General features: G+C 44.4%; 1 protein-coding gene across 1 annotated transcript in view; it reads right to left on the minus strand.

Moving 5' to 3' along the window:
* Window positions 1-126: 126 nt before the first annotated feature.
* Window positions 127-16,078, minus strand: part of nrd1b (nardilysin b (N-arginine dibasic convertase)) — a 44,729-nt gene continuing 28,777 nt past the window's right edge. Inside the window, exons 22-31 of the mRNA XM_083970586.1 lie at window positions 11,523-11,650; window positions 11,169-11,331; window positions 9,614-9,645; window positions 5,811-5,952; window positions 5,596-5,643; window positions 4,477-4,529; window positions 4,281-4,364; window positions 3,947-4,154; window positions 2,572-2,661; window positions 127-1,823 (exon numbers count right to left, since the gene is read on the minus strand). Of these exons, the coding sequence (XP_083826712.1) occupies window positions 1,602-1,823; window positions 2,572-2,661; window positions 3,947-4,154; window positions 4,281-4,364; window positions 4,477-4,529; window positions 5,596-5,643; window positions 5,811-5,952; window positions 9,614-9,645; window positions 11,169-11,331; window positions 11,523-11,650 (1,170 nt within the window). The 3' untranslated portion in view covers window positions 127-1,601. The remainder of the gene's footprint in view (window positions 1,824-2,571; window positions 2,662-3,946; window positions 4,155-4,280; window positions 4,365-4,476; window positions 4,530-5,595; window positions 5,644-5,810; window positions 5,953-9,613; window positions 9,646-11,168; window positions 11,332-11,522; window positions 11,651-16,078) is intronic.

Here is a 16,078-nt window from a genome sequence, read left to right on the forward strand (position 1 = left end):
ATTGTCTTGACAGTCTGTTGTCAACTTGTTCATTTCTGAAAATACTAAATAAAAAGTATAAAAAAAAAAAAAGACAGAATAAACAAACACAACTCAAGTCTTTCCTGAACATTTCATTAGTTTTTTTTATTAGGTCTTTTAATCGGCTTTGAGCTGCAAATGTAATTGATTAAAAATGTAAATAGTTTGTTGGCGCTCGTGCAGAACATTCAGAGATAAAACATCACAGTCGTGTTTTTACTGGCCACTGCTGTTAAAGTCTATACACTGATTTCTTCATATACATCGTCCATTGGTACAAATATTACAGTGTGAACATGGAAATGTAAACTGACAGTGGATGAAAACACAGAGCTGCTGCTGCTGCTGCGTCGTCATGACAACACAGAGATGCTGCTGCGTCGACGTGACAACCACCGTGTCGACAGACTTTCACTTTAAACCAGAGCCCTGAGTCGTCGCGCTGCGTTCACTTCCCCTGGGACAAACAGAACAGACCAACACACAACGACCACACGGCTGCTGCACAGTGAGGCTGCTGCTGCTTCAATCTGGACCGAAACTATTCATCCATTCATCATAAAACTATTCATCCATTCATCATAACTGAAGTTAAAGCAGAAGTCAGGTGGATGTTTGTGTTAATATAAGTCTTAAATAGTTGTATCTTCCGACAGCAATCACTTCTATAGAGTGTTTGGTCTGAAACACGGGTCTGTCAGTCACTCTGCTCTGCTCTGAGCCCAGGAGAAAACTTTCCTTGTATCCTACAACCTTTATCCAATGAGGAGAGAGAACGGCATAAAGGGGCAGTCCTCTCTGTGTGTGAATGTGTTGCCGTAGGGACGAGGGCGGGGACTGCTAACTCCATCTGCTGACAGGAAGTTAGACAAAACCACCGGATCACTTACTGCTGCTTTAATTATCAGTTTGTTTGTGTCATGTGACCTTTGGTTTCACAACTTCAAAATGACAATAATAATATGAGGAAATGAGAATAATAATAACATCAACTTCACTAATAAGGACTTGATTCTGATCAGGAAACATGTAACAGACGATCAGCAGCAACGGTCCAGCACCTGGACGAGTTCGAGTCCCGGTGAGACTCATTCAGTCTGGATGTTGATGTGTGAGCTTCTTCTCTTTAAAACTTCTTCTATTAAACACATTTAAACACATTTAAACACATTTACCACTTTGACTCTTTCCCTTCATGTTTTAAATCAAATCTCGTCTGAAAGTTGAAAATCTTAATTATTATTAACTAACTTCAGTCCAGAGTTGTTGGGTCATAAATGTATTGATCAGGTGATTGACAGAAACATGTTTCCAGTGTGAAGGTTTTATCACCAACGAGTCGTTTCATGAAACAAAACGTTTAACCACAACAACAACAACAACAACAGCCTCAGTGTGACATCACTCATCTAATATTTAAATTCGACTCGAGTCCCAGTCGCTGCTGATTGGTCTGAGCCGCCGTTGCCATGGTTTCCCACCAGGAAGTGAACGCAGCATTATTCCCGTCCTAACAGTGCGATTAGTAATATGATGCTAGCCGTTGCCATGGTAACTTTATTATCTGTGGGGGGCGGGGCTTAGCTGAGGATCTTGTGGTACGGGTGCAGGGGGAGGGACGAGGTGAACGCTCTGATGTCGCTGATGAGCGTGGCGTCCTGTAGCCACGGCGACGAGGCCGACAGGAAGTTCAGCTCGCTGACCTCGCCGTAGGAGGAGGGGGCGGGGTTGTCGGGGCTGTCGGCACGGCAACCGGCGCTCTGGTCGGGGGGGTCGCCCTCCTCCACGCCGAAGCCCACCACCTGGACACACACAGGAAACAGAGCTGGTTTTTATAGTTAAAGGGACAGTTCAACATTTAGTCAGATTGGCCCATTGCCATAATCCCCATAGTCATAGCAGTAGGTTCATTAAATACACAATCCAACAACTCCACAACGCTCTGGTGGACAAGTTGTGAGCTGCACATTCACCACGCTATGAGATAATAACACAACGTTACCACACAGAGTTGTTTTAGAGGGAAATTCAGAGACTGATGATGAAAAACTGTCCCTGAAGGCAACGTGCATCAGTGGTTTTACATGAATTTCCCTCTAAAACAACTCTGTGTGGTAACGTTGTGTTATTATCTCATAGCGTGGTGAATGTGCAGCTCACAACTTGTCCACCAGAGCGTTGTGGAGTTGTTGGATTGTGTATTTGATGAGTTTGATGAGGGAAACCAACTGAGAAATCCCATAATGAGCCTCCGTAGCGTAGCTCTGAGCAGCTCACGGCTCTGCTCCGCCGTTCTAAAAACAGCTTGCACTGACAATTAAAGGTAACAAACCTACTGCTATGACTATAGGGATTATGGTGATGGGCCAATTTGACTAAATGTTGAACTATTCCTTTAAAACATCGAACATTAATTGTTTTTATTAATTCATTGTTTATATAATTTTATTGTTGGGTATTTTAACCTTTTCTGGTGCTTCCCCTTTAAAGAGTTCAATTGAACATGTTGAACTGTCCCTTTAACTATTGATTATTGATCGACAGACGTACGTGAACACTGAGCTTCCTGCTTCTGGCGTCTCGGTGCTGCAGGAACCACGAGACCAGATCCTCCTGGGAGAAGAGCTTCAGAGCCTCGATCTGAAACACAGACCAGAGAGGGTTCAGGACTAGAAACAGTATTTCCCAACAGAAAATGCGTGTGAATGCTGAAGCCATTGCTGAAGCCATGCTAAATGCTAAATTAGCAGTAGAAATTGACAAGCAAACAGAGGAATGTCATGTAACACAAACAGCGAAGGCAGGAATCGAACCCTGGTCCTCATGATCGGCGGCCCGGCAAACTAACCTCTCAACCACGGAGAAGATTACTGTAGATATTCTAAGTTTTATACCGTGATAAATCAAACACTGTCCGATGCAGCAATAGTTTGAATAGTTTAAACAAGAAGCAGTTATCAGAATTCAACAGAGTAATGCTGAGGGAATGATTCACTAACAAAGTAGCCGGGGCTGGATTTGAACTTGCAACCTTCGGGTCATCAGCCCAGTGATCTAACCACTTCACCATAGTTACATTCAATGAGAGAAGGGTAAAAGAAATCCTGTATAAGAGGCTCACTGACTTCTACTTAAAAAAAAAAGAAGGAAAGTGTAAATGAGCCACATCAAGTAAGTAGAGGACTATTTTGTGACTTGTGACTATTTTTTGGTGAATTCAAACAAAGTATAATGCCCTTTCCAGTGAATTACAAAGTTGAGCTCCTTCTACTCTGCTGGTAAACAATTGTACTGGGGTATATGGCAGAGAAACAGCACCCAGGCTGCATTTAAAAAATATTTTAAATTATTCTCTAAATCTCTTTGCATTTTTGACTAGATTGTTAGACAGAAGACAAGTGTGGCTACAAACTGTGGGCAATTATTGTGTGTAGAGTCCTGCACTCTGACGATGATGTCACCACTCTAACCAACGCAATACACACTCATTGAAAAGTGTGAAATTTGTCAGAAATCCTCATGTGCTTTTAAAGGATTTATCTCAATAACGGTAGAAGTTATGAACAAGTTATTTTCGAGGTGAATACATTGGAAGTTTGTCTACAGATCAGAAGCTGAATGAAGTCTGTAGGTGAAAGTATGTGGAAGCAAATGAGGTTCAAAGTAGGACCAGTAGTTTCAGAGTTTGAAACCTGTTCCAATGTATTTCCTATGGGACAAAAAAAATCAGAACTATTTGAATATTTTAAAAAGTATAAATAGTATGAAAGAGTTAAATAGTTCCGTTAATGTCCAGAAAAAGCTGCATGTTTTGATGTATTAATTGTTGAAATAGCACAAAGTATGAAGGACTAGAAGCGGTCCAAAAAAGGGCGGAAAGTAGTAAGAATAGTGCGTATAAAGAACATGGCTGCAGCCCCCTCACCTCCTTGTGGAGCCGGTTGAAGACGTACTGCTGCGTGACGACCTCGAACCAGTGGCGGTCGACCTCCTCGCCGAGCTGAGCGTCTTCACACTCCTTCAGCTTGATGAGCGCCGTCACCTGCGTCCTGAAGCCGTCCTCGCTCAGCGCCGACAGACGCTCGCCGAAACTCACCAGGAACTCCTCGACCTTCGCCTCCACCAGCTCCGTGCTGCCGGGTGGAGGGGGGGGGGGGGGGGGGGGGGGGGGAGAGAGGAAGAGGAAGATGATGATGAAGATGATGAAGATGTTTTAACCCTAAGTTAACCCACAACAACAAACCGTGACCTCATCTGACCTGAACTTGGTGGCCTGTGTTTCCACGGTGACGGAGAAGCCCAGCACGCCGGACGTGTTCCTGCAGGTCGGGTACACCTGGTACCTGAGGTCATGTGATCAGAGAGGGGCAATCACCGATCAATACTGATCAATACTGATCAATACCGATCAATACTGATCAATAACTCACCGATCAATACCGATCAATAACTCACCCCAGAGTCTCCTTGGTGCGGAGGAAGTCGAAGCACGGCTCCTCCATGTGCATCTGGAACAACATCAATGACTGGTTCAATCATGGGACTCTGATCATATATGATCCATATAGAACTTATATGATTAGATCAATATAACATATATAATCCATATATTACATAATATAACACATATAGAACATATATGATCCATATGATCCAGTAGCAGGAGGCTGCATGTGCACATTTAAACATTCATCAATAAATAAATAAATAAATAAATGTCTTTATTGTTCTGTGTTTGAGCTTCTTGTCCAACTCTCTGTTCACTTAAAGGGACATTGCAGAGTTTATCGGCCTTAAAATAATGTTTCCAGACTCATTGCAACGGTAGAGAAGTGGTGAATAGGATGAACGGTGCAGCGGCTGCAGCCTGAGCCGGGTCGCACCATGTAACTTCCCTACGCGGACTCGTTTATCAATGGGAAACACTGGAAGTGTTTTTACCCCCCTCCTCCCCGTCGGCAAACGAGTACTCGAGTAGTGACCCCAAATATTGGGACAGTAAAATGTAAAATGTGCCGCTCGTTGCAGCTCTAATAAATACTGGAGCAGCTTTCACCTGGTGGGAGAGCTGAAGTTACGACACTTCAGACGACCAGATGGTGGAAGCACTGAGCTGAAACTCCACAACGCTGATTTAAATAAAACAATAAGTTCTATTTCTATCTCACATGAACAACCAACGATCTGCTGCAGTGTTGGACTGTTCATTAACCTGGTTCAATCTGGAGCTCAGTGACTCGGTTCTAACTGTGTTTAGTCACAAGCTCTTTGCTTTATCATGTTGCAGAGAAACAACAGTAGAAGTGACACAACACATTATGATGAAGAAATGAAACGAGTGTGTGTTAATGAAATGAAGAGTGTGTGTTAATGAAATGAAAAGAGTGTGTGTTAATGAAATGAAGAGTGTGTGTGTTAATGAAATGAAAAGAGTGTGTTAATGAGTGGATGTAAAGAGGGTTAAGGGTTAAACCCTGTTATAACCTACCTAACCATGTTAATGAGGGTTAAACCCTCATTAACATGGTTAGTTGAACCCTGTTAATGAGTCAATGTAAAGACATGAAGACTCACCACCATCAGCTCCATCAGGGCGTGTTCTCTCAGGTTCTTCAGCCCCGACTGGAAGAGATAACAACAACAACAACACTTAGAGGAGGAGGAGGAGGAAGAAGAGGAAGAGGAGGAGGAGGAGGAGGAGGAGGAGGAGGAGGAAGAGGAAGAGGAGGAGGAGGAGGTACAGGACTGTCGGTGGACTGGAGTTAATAAAGTTTGTTGAGTTGAATCACCTGGAAGTAGACGGTGACCTCAGAGTTGGCGTCTCCCTTGTTGAGGGATTTGACCTTACAGAGGTGGTTGTTGTTGCTAGGCAACTCCACCACGCGGAACAGCACGGGGACCTCTGCAGTCAGCGGCCGGAACTGCAGCTTCCTGCAGCAGCAGCACACACGGGGTTAATCACATCACTGCAGCAGCAGCACACACGGGGTTAATCACATCACTGCAGCAGCAGCACACACGGGGTTAATCACATCAGTCTGTGTGATACTACTATCCACCACTTTATTTTCCCATGATCTATTGCGTCACACCACAACGGAAGTGGGTTTTAGTAGCATTCTAGCGAGCGGCTAACTGGTAGCGTTAGCCACCGGTCCTAGCGAGCGGCTAACTGGTAGTGTTAGCGGCTAACTGGTAGCGTTAGCCACCGACCGGTGTAGGTACCAAATGTGGGGGCTCCGGGCTGCCAAAACCGTTTTGACTAAATCTGATGTTTGTTAAGTCTATAAAACTAATTATTGAACAAACATTACTATTTCTGTGTGCACGTTTTTGTAATTAGTCATGGTTATCGTAGTTGTTAGCTTTGCTGCTGCTGACAGCTAACAGCAGCAGCTAAGCTAACAGCAGGACGTCAGCTGTTAAAACCCTCCCGTTGTGGGACACGACATGAAACTACTCCAGTTAGCTCAGTCATGTTGGAACTAGGATATCCACTGGAGAAAATATTTATTTCATGGGCCGTTTATTGAGTTATTGTTTATTATACATCAGCTAGTTCCGACCGGTCCCAACCGAGCAATTTGATTGGACAACGAGACATTCCATAGTGCTGATATACAGTATAACAGCACTGGGACTTTTCACAGACATAATCACTCCGCTGTTCAGCTGGACAGGAGCTAAGTCAGAGCCACGCTCCCCATACAGGAGCTGCCCCATCTCTCTGCTGCTGCTGCTGCTGCTGCTGCTGCTGCTGCTGCTGCTGCTGCTGCTGCTGCTACAGTTATAAACGGACCTGAACATTAAAACCCGGACCTGACCTGGTCAGTCTAATTGGAGATAAATCTCTACTAAACCCGGCTGGGAAAAAAATCGCCGCGGGGGCAACTACGTTTTGACGGTGATGTGTTTTGATATTAGCAGTAGCTGTTGTTAGCCACGTAGCTCAGCTACTTAGCTTCAACTGTGTTTATATTGATTACATAGATGATAAACAAATGTAATACGGTATCGATAACGTCTCTGTATGTCTTCATGCTGGTCCTGTTGCTGCGGTGCTGATCAGACACGGGCTCAGAACCAGAACCAGCACTGGAAGCAGCTCGGTGGAGAAGCTTGTAGCTAGTAGCAAGCTAGTATGAAATGTTTATGTGTTGCCTGGCAACAGCCTTGTCTCCCTTCCAGTTGCGGAACTATTTCTGTTGGCGGAGCCAAAGAAATGATTAAATAAACAAACAAATCATAATCTCTTGTAGTTTATTACTGTTCTAAAAATGCGCTCGTAGCACTGTTGTATAAAAGCAATATCACACTCGAGTTCGTGCTGTTGTACTGTATATCAGCACGGTGTGATTATCTGCGGCACTCGGCCTGCGGCCTCGTGCCTACGACCGAATCACAGCCGTGCTGATATACAGTACAACAGCACTCCCTCTCGTGTGATATTGCTTAATTGACACTGCTAACGGCTAACGGTTAGCCCAGCTAATCTAAAATGTTTGTTCAACAATTAGTTTTATAGACTTCATAAACATCAGAGTAGTCACAACGGTGATGTAGTGACGTGAAAATGTGACATAAAGCTAAAACCTCGTCCGTATTGTTCTCATTAAAATGAGGTGATGATTATAAATAAAGTCATCATGGCCGATGTCTATCAACCAGTCTATGCTATCAACAATACAGTAGCTAATGGTGGAATGGAGCGTCATGGTGACACCCAGCGTCATTCTCCGAAAAGTGGTGGATAGGTTTACTCAGTATTTACTATCCACCTTTTTCCCAACGTCATCTATGGTGAAACCCGGAAGCTGGTTTTGCTGGTTTGGTGGAATTGTACGTATCCGTTTCCATGGTTTTCAGTCGTTGTCATAGTTGGGGTAAACGCATGGATCTATTATGTCAGTCTGTGTGATATCCACTTAGTTCCGACCGGTCCCAACCGAGCAATTTGATTGGACAAGAGACGTTCCATGAGTGCTGATATACAGTATAACAGCACTGGGACTTTTTACGGACGTTATCACTCCGCTGTTCAGCTGGACAGGAGCTAAGTCAGAGCTACGCTCCCCATACAGGAGCTGCCCCATCTCTCTGCTGCTGCTGCTGCTGCTGCTGCTGCTGCTGCTGCTGCTGCTGCTACTGCTGCTGCTGCTGCTGCTGCTGCTGCTGCTGCTACAGTTATAAACGGACCTGAACATTAAAACCTGGACCTGACCTGGTCCGTCTAATTGGCGATAAATCTCTACTAAACCCGGCTGGGGAAAAAATCGCCGCGGGGGCAACTACGTTTTGACGGTGATGTGTTTTGATATTAGCGTTAGCTGTTGTTAGCCACGTAGCTCAGCTACTTAGCTTCAACTGTGTTTATATTGATTACATAGATGATAAACAAATGTAATACGGTATCGATAACGTCTCTGTATGTCTTCAGGCTGGTCCTGTTGCTGCGGTGCTGATCAGACACGGGCTCAGAACCAGAACCAGCACTGGAAGCAGCTCGGTGGAGAAGCTTGTAGCTCGTAGCAAGCTAGTATGAAATGTTTATGTGTTGCCTGGCAACAGCCTTGTCTCCATTCCAGTTGCAGAACTATTTCTGTTGGCGGAGCCAAATAAATGATTAAATAAACAAACAAATCATAATCTCTTGTAGTTTATTACTGTTCTAAAATGCGCTCGTAGCACTGTTGTATAAAAGCAATATCACACTGGAGGTCGTGCTGTTGTACTGTATATCAGCACGGTGGGATTATCTGACCCAATCACAGCCGTGCTGATATACAGTACAACAGCACGACCTCGAGTGTGATGTTGCTTAATTAAAAGCTGCTGTGATGATCCAGATGCGTTTTACAGATTTACATTGAAAAAAAACAAAAGAAAATCCCTGCATTTACCGCTACTACCGAAACCATGGAAACGTAAACATAAAATTCCACCGGAAGAGCAAAACTGGACAAACAGGCTACGTTGTTGACGTTCGGAAAAAGGTGGATAGGTTTACTCAGAATACACACTGGAAATACCCAGTACTACGAAACTATCTAACTAAAGTTATGTGATACTCAGCTATACTCAGTATAAATACTTCAGTATAGCCAGTACAACACAACTATCTAACTAAAGTAAATGTCAGCGGTTCTCAGAGTGGGGGCGTTGACACGGTTCAAGGGTCCACTACCATTATTCACATTTTACCACTTTTTACTAGAATTCTTGAGTAATTTTATCAGTTTCTTCTCAATTTTTCTGTTCTACTTTTTACTATTTTTTAAAGGAAATTTTTACCCCTTTTGTATTATTGTTTGTCCATCTTTTTTTTTTTTAGAAATTTTACCACTTTTTCTAGAATTTCTTTGAGAAATTTGACCAGTTTCTTCTAAAAATTTTTTTTTTTTTTTTTTTTTAGAAATTTTACCACTTTTTCTGAGAAATTTTACCAGATTTTTTTTTAAAAACCCACTTTTTTTCTAAATTTTTTAAAAACTTTTTTGTTTTGTTTTTTGTGAGAATTTTTACCACTTTTTTCTACAAATGTTTCAACTTTTTTAGAGAAATTTCTCTATAATCTTTCAAAAATGATACTCACTCGGTGAAGTAGTGCAGGAACTCCTTGGACTCCTGGTGGAGAAACAACGACATGAGTCAGTGGGTTTCATGTGTGTGTGAGTGTGTGTGTTAGTGTGTTACCGTGCTAGTCTAGTTGCCCTGCACCAGTCCCTCTACATAGAGCTGTGTGTGTGTGTTAGTCAGTGTTAATTTTGTCAGCTATTTTTCAATTTAGTTTTAGTCTTAGTCTTGTGTCAAATGCCCTTATAAGTTTTAGTCATATTTAGTCAGCTTGTATTCTTTTTTGTTTAGTCACATTTAGTCGACGAAAAGTCTTGGCATTTTAGTCTAGTTTTAGTCAAAGAAAATCCAAAGTATTTTAGTCTAGTTTTAGTCAATAGTCTTTTTTTAGTCTTTGAAAGCAGATTGACAGTAATGTTAATCACAACTAATCTACTCAAACCAATATTGACAGGCAGCTGTCAGATGAGCCAACTTTCCAGCTTGTGTGTGCGTTTATGTAGGCTATTTGTCAGTATCTAAACAGAGATGCACACACACACACACACACACACACACACACACACACACACACACACACACAGCGCAGAAGCGACCGACCAGCGCGGAGTTGCGTCTACGCCAGGGACACACCAGCCGCAGAAGCGCCGCCAGTAGCCGAGAAGCGGAGCCCTTTGATGTTAACGATTGTGTCGTTCACACCAGTGCCGCGGCGCAGCCCCGTGCGATCCTGTCAAGCCGGGCAGGAAGTCGCACAAAGAAACAACGAGAGAATCCGGTTAATTTTCAAAATAAAACACAGCGATTGACAAATGTAATGATGTGAACAGGAGGGCTCCGGCTCGCACATGATCTCCGTTGCTCGGAGCTTCGCAGCGATTCCGCCGCCGGTTTACAGCGCCCGCACCCCCCCTGCAATGGCCATGCGCCCCCCGCCCCCCATAACCAGTTTGTAGCCTACTCGCCGCACATAGCACATAGTGTGTGTGTGTGTGTGTTCCTCACTCAGGCACACACACACACACACACACCCCTGGCAGCAGCGCAGGAGGAGAAAAACATGACATGCATCCAGTGAAGGCACTTTTTGGATTGTAGCTAATTTAAAAGTCTGTGACGAAAAAAGAAAGAGACATTTTATTAAGTTTTTATTTGATTAAGTAGATTTCGTCTCGTCTTTTTTCGTCAACAAAAAATGCGTGTAAATTTCGTCACAGTCAGTGTTTAAGGGCATTGATTTCGTCTCGTCTTCGTCTCGTTTTCGTCATGAAAAAAACCATCGTTGACGAATATTTTTCGTCTCGTCTCGTCTGACGAAATTAACACTGGTGTTAGTGTGTGTGTGTGTGTGTATCTCACCGTGCTAGTGTAGTTCCCCTGCACCAGTCCTTCTACATAGAGCTGTGTGTGTGTTAGTGTGTTACCGTGCTAGTGTAGTTGCCCTGCACCAGTCCTTCTACATAGAGCTGTGTGTGTGTGTTAGTGTGTGTTAGTGTGTTACCGTGCTAGTGTAGTTGCCCTGCACCAGTCCTTCTACATAGAGCTGTGTGTGTGTCAGTGTGTGTGTATCTCACCGTGCTAGTGTAGTTCCCCTGCACCAGTCCCTCTACGTAGAGCTCATTCTTCAGCTCTGAGGCGAAGGCCGTCAGCTGCTCGACTCTCAGACCCGTCGTCACCGCTCGGTACTTCTGGATCACCGACCAGCGGCTCCGCTCCAAGATCTGCAGACGCACGTCTCTGCAGACAGAACAGACCGGTTCAGACCGGTTCACTACACTGGACCGGTTCAGACCGGTTCAGACCGGTTCAGACTGGTTCATTACACTGGACCGGTTCAGACCGGTTCAGACCGGTTCAGACCGGTTTAGACCGGTTCAGACCGGTTCAGACGGGTTCTTTACGACACCACGTGTGTGTGTGTGACCTACTTGCCCAGCCGCTCCGGCTTGATGAGGATGTTGAAGTAAGTTTTCTTCAGCTGCTCCGAGAACATGGAGAAGACGTCCGGGTCGGCGCTGAAGTCGGCCAGATGATCCACGATCAGTTTCAACAGCAGCTGAGATAGAGGCAGAGTGGACCGTTAGAGACAAACTGATCCTAGATCAGCTTCAACAGCAGCTGAGATAGAGGCAGAGTGGACCGTTAGAGACAAACTGATCCTAGATCAGCTTCAACAGCAGCTGAGATAGAGGCAGAGTGGACCGTTAGAGACAAACTGATCCTAGATCAGCTTCAACAGCAGCTGAGATAGAGGCAGAGTGGACCGTTAGAGACAAACTGATCCTAGATCAGCTTCAACAGCAGCTGAGATAGAGGCAGAGTGGACCGTTAGAGACAAACTGATCCTAGATCAGCTTCAACAGCAGCTGAGATAGAGGCAGAGTGGACCGTTAGAGACAAACTGATCCTAGATCAGCTTCAACAGCAGCTGAGATAGAGGCAGAGTGGACCGTTAGAGACAAACTGATCCTAGATCAGCTTCAACAGCAGCTGAGATAGAGGCAGAGTGGACCGTTAGAGACAAACTGATCCTAGATCAGCTTCAACAGCAGCTGAGATAGAGGCAGAGTGGACCGTTAGAGACAAACTGATCCTAGATCAGCTTCAACAGCAGCTGAGATAGAGGCAGAGTGGACCGTTAGAGACAAACTGATCCTAGATCAGCTTCAACAGCAGCTGAGATAGAGGCAGAGTGGACCGTTAGAGACAAACTGATCCTAGATCAGCTTCAACAGCAGCTGAGATAGAGGCAGAGTGGACCGTTAGAGACAAACTGATCCTAGATCAGCTTCAACAGCAGCTGAGATAGAGGCAGAGTGGACCGTTAGAGACAAACTGATCCTATATCAGCTTCAACAGCAGCTGAGATAGAGGCAGAGTGGACCGTTAGAGACAAACTGATCCTAGATCAGCTTCAACAGCAGCTGAGATAGAGGCAGAGTGGACCGTTAGGAACAAACTGATCCTAGATCAGCTTCAACAGCAGCTGAGATAGAGACAGAGTGGACCGTTAGAGACAAACTGATCCTAGATCTGTTTGAGCTGTGACCACTGTTAGTTAGAAACATACAGGTTAAGTTCAAAGACAGCACCGTTACCTAGGAGACTACAGCACCGTTACCTAGGAGACTCCATAAGAACCACCGTTACCTAGGAGACTGAGTCCTTCAGGTGTCTGGATCTCTACTAATACGGTTTAGAAACACGTGGTCTTTCTACTAAAAGTCAAAGTTTTGTTTCTAATGTTTGTTTGTTTGTTTGTTTGTTTATTAGATCCCCATTGTTCTTCCTGGGGTCAAAACATCTAACAAACATTTCTGTTTCAGAATGTAACACTGATCATCATCATTCATACAGTGAACAACAGCAACACAAAACATAAACAAGCTCACATCTCCTTTACAACCTGTTGTTAAAGTAAAGAAACAGAAACCCTGCAGCAGAGAGGAGCTCTAACCTCTGACCCTAACCCTCCTTCTGCAGCAGAGAGGAGCTCTAACCTCTAACCCTAACCCTCCTTCTGCAGCAGAGAGGAGCTCTAACCTCTAACCCTAACCCTCCTTCTGCAGCAGAGAGGAGCTCTAACCTCTAACCCTCCTTCTGCAGCAGAGAGGAGCTCTAACCCTAACCCTAACCCTAACCCTCCTTCTGCAGCAGAGAGGAGCTCTAACCCTAACCCTAACCCTAACCCTCCTTCTGCAGCAGAGAGGAGCTCTAACCCTAACCCTAACCCTAACCCACTAAGGGCCTTCACCGTATAATTAAAAATAACTTCCTCCAACTACAAACCCAACACCCAGCTTTTCATAACCACAAAATAATCTCAGCCTTCCGTAAACATAAAAATCTCCAATCATCCCTCATCAGATCCAAATACACAGATCATAGACCTATACCTCACCTTCAATACAGTAACCACTATAAAACCAGAAAATTCATCCATAATCCATTTACAAATACATCATCCCCCACTTTTGGTCAACTCTCCATCTCCACCACAAACGTAATTTATATCATCACATGCACCCTCTGCAACAAACATTATATAGGTGAAACAAAACATTCCATCCACACCCGACTATCCCAGCACATTTACAACATCACACAAGGCAAACTCACCACTCCACTGGTCCAACATTTCCAAACCCACCCCATATCCAACCTCATTATATCCGGTTTAGAACACAGCGACACTTGGACAATAGGACAACGAAAACGTGCAGAAAAAATTTGGATCAATAAACTCAACACTACCACCCCCAATGGACTTAACGACATTTAATAGACACCCCCAAATTCCCCCCCCCCCCCCCCCCCCCTTTTTTTTTCTTCTCTTTTACACCCCCTACTCACAACTCTACCATCCATCACTACACTTCTACAATAGCCGACTGGTTAACCTTCTGCTCTGCCACTCAACAGATCAGGGTTCGATTTCCAGTCTTTTCTTCCTCCCACCTCCTTTTCTCCTCTCTCCCTCCCATCCAACCCCACTCCCTTCCTCCCCACTCCTTCCATTCATAACATCCTCCCCCATTTTTTTTTCCATATTTATTCCCCCCCCCCCCCCCCCCTTTTTTTTCTTTTACTTTTTTTTACCATATACAAATCACTCATCCCTTACAGCTATCCCCATATCCTCCCATGGCCAACTAGCATAACACTTGCTCTATCACCCAATAGACCAGGGTTCAATCCCCAGTTCCCCCAATATCCGATATATTTTCTTTCTATCTACCCCTCCAACCACCTACACTCTCTCCTCTCCCCCACTGCTCCCATCAATCTACCCCTTTACCTCCCCTATTATCCTTATAACTTTTAATTTTCTATTAATTTTTTTTCCCCCACTCATCCTCCTCTACCTTTCCCATATCCCCCCATAACACACTGGTTAACCCTCTGCTCTACCAACCAGTAGACCAGGGTTCGATTCCCAGTTCCCCCAATAATTTTTTATAAATCCTTCCTTCTAGCTATCCCTTTTTCTCCCCTCTCCCCCCACTGTTCCCATTATTCTATCCCTAATTATCCTCACAACTTCTTGCTCTCAATAACTTCCATCTACCCATCCTCTTCTACTTTCCTCATACTCTTCCATAGCATACTGGTTAACCCTCTGCTCTACCAACCAGTAGACCAGGGTTCGATTCCCAGTTCCCCCTCCCTCTTAATCACTTCCCCAATCAACTTCACCTTTTCTCTTCCAATTTTTTTTCTCTTTTTCAACCTTTCCCTCACAATTTTCCTTCTTAATTTAATTCTTTTATTCTACTTCTTCCTCCCCTCTCTTTCCCTCTTCCAAAACCCCCCACCCCCACCCATCCATCCAAACCAAACCCATCCACCCCTCCTTCCTCTTTTCCCCCCTTGTTGGCACCGCCAACAATTTTAAAACTACCCTCCCACCCCTCCCACCCCCAACCCCCACTCCTCCCGTCTTCTTTCCCTCCCTCCTCTTTCCCCCCTTGTTGGCACCGCCAACAATTTTAAAACTACCCTCCCACCCCCAACCCCTCCTCCCCATCAATTTCCCTCCCTCCTCTCTCCCCTCTTGTTGGCACCGCCAACTATTTTAAAACCAAAAAAAACCCCCCCACCCCCCACCCTACCTTTCCCCCTTCCCTTCCGTTCCCCCCTTTCCCCCCCCCCCCCCCCATCCTTCCCTTAACCCAACGTTTATTTTCTTTTTCATTTTATTTTATTTCTTCTTTTTATTTTACTTACTTCTTCTTATTACTTCTTCTACTTTTCCTAATCTGAACATTCCTTCTTTCCCCTTCTTCTCTCCTTTTTCTCCTTTCAATTAACCACACCCCCTCCACCCACTCCACTCTTCTATCATAAATAACTCTCTCACACACTTATTTAACCCATTCCCTTCTCCCCCCTCCCTTCTATTAACTGTCTTTGAGCCCTATCACTTCCTTTCATTTCTCCCACTTTCCTGCTCTCTCCTCTCCTCCTCTTCCCCTCTCCTCTCTTCAATACTTTAGGCCCGTGCACTTTAATTTTAACCCAAAACCCTTAACCATAACCCCAACCCCAACCCTAACCCTGCAGCAGAGAGGAGCTCTAACCTAACCCTCCTTCTGCAGCAGAGAGGAGCTCTAACCTCTAACCTAACCCTCCTTCTGGTAGAAACATCCACCTCTAGTCTCTGTTTAGGGTTAGGGTGGCCCTGCTCAACCTTCTAGCATCAACAACCTTCAGCCGGACCACCAGCCTCCACTATGGTCTGTATTGTATTATGGTCTGTATAGTGTAGTGTATTATGGTCTGTATAGTATAGTGTATAGTGTAGTGTATTATGGTCTGTATTGTATAGTGTAGTGTATTATGGTCTGTATAGTATAGTGTAGTGTATTATGGTCTGTATTGTATAGTGTAGTGTATTATGGTCTGTATAGTATAGTGTAGTGTATTATGGTCTGTATTGTATAGTGTAGTGTATTATGGTCTGTATAGTATAGTGTAGTGTATT

This window comes from Trachurus trachurus, assembly GCF_905171665.1.
Source record: "Trachurus trachurus genome assembly, chromosome: 4".
Classification (NCBI taxonomy): domain Eukaryota; kingdom Metazoa; phylum Chordata; class Actinopteri; order Carangiformes; family Carangidae; genus Trachurus; species Trachurus trachurus.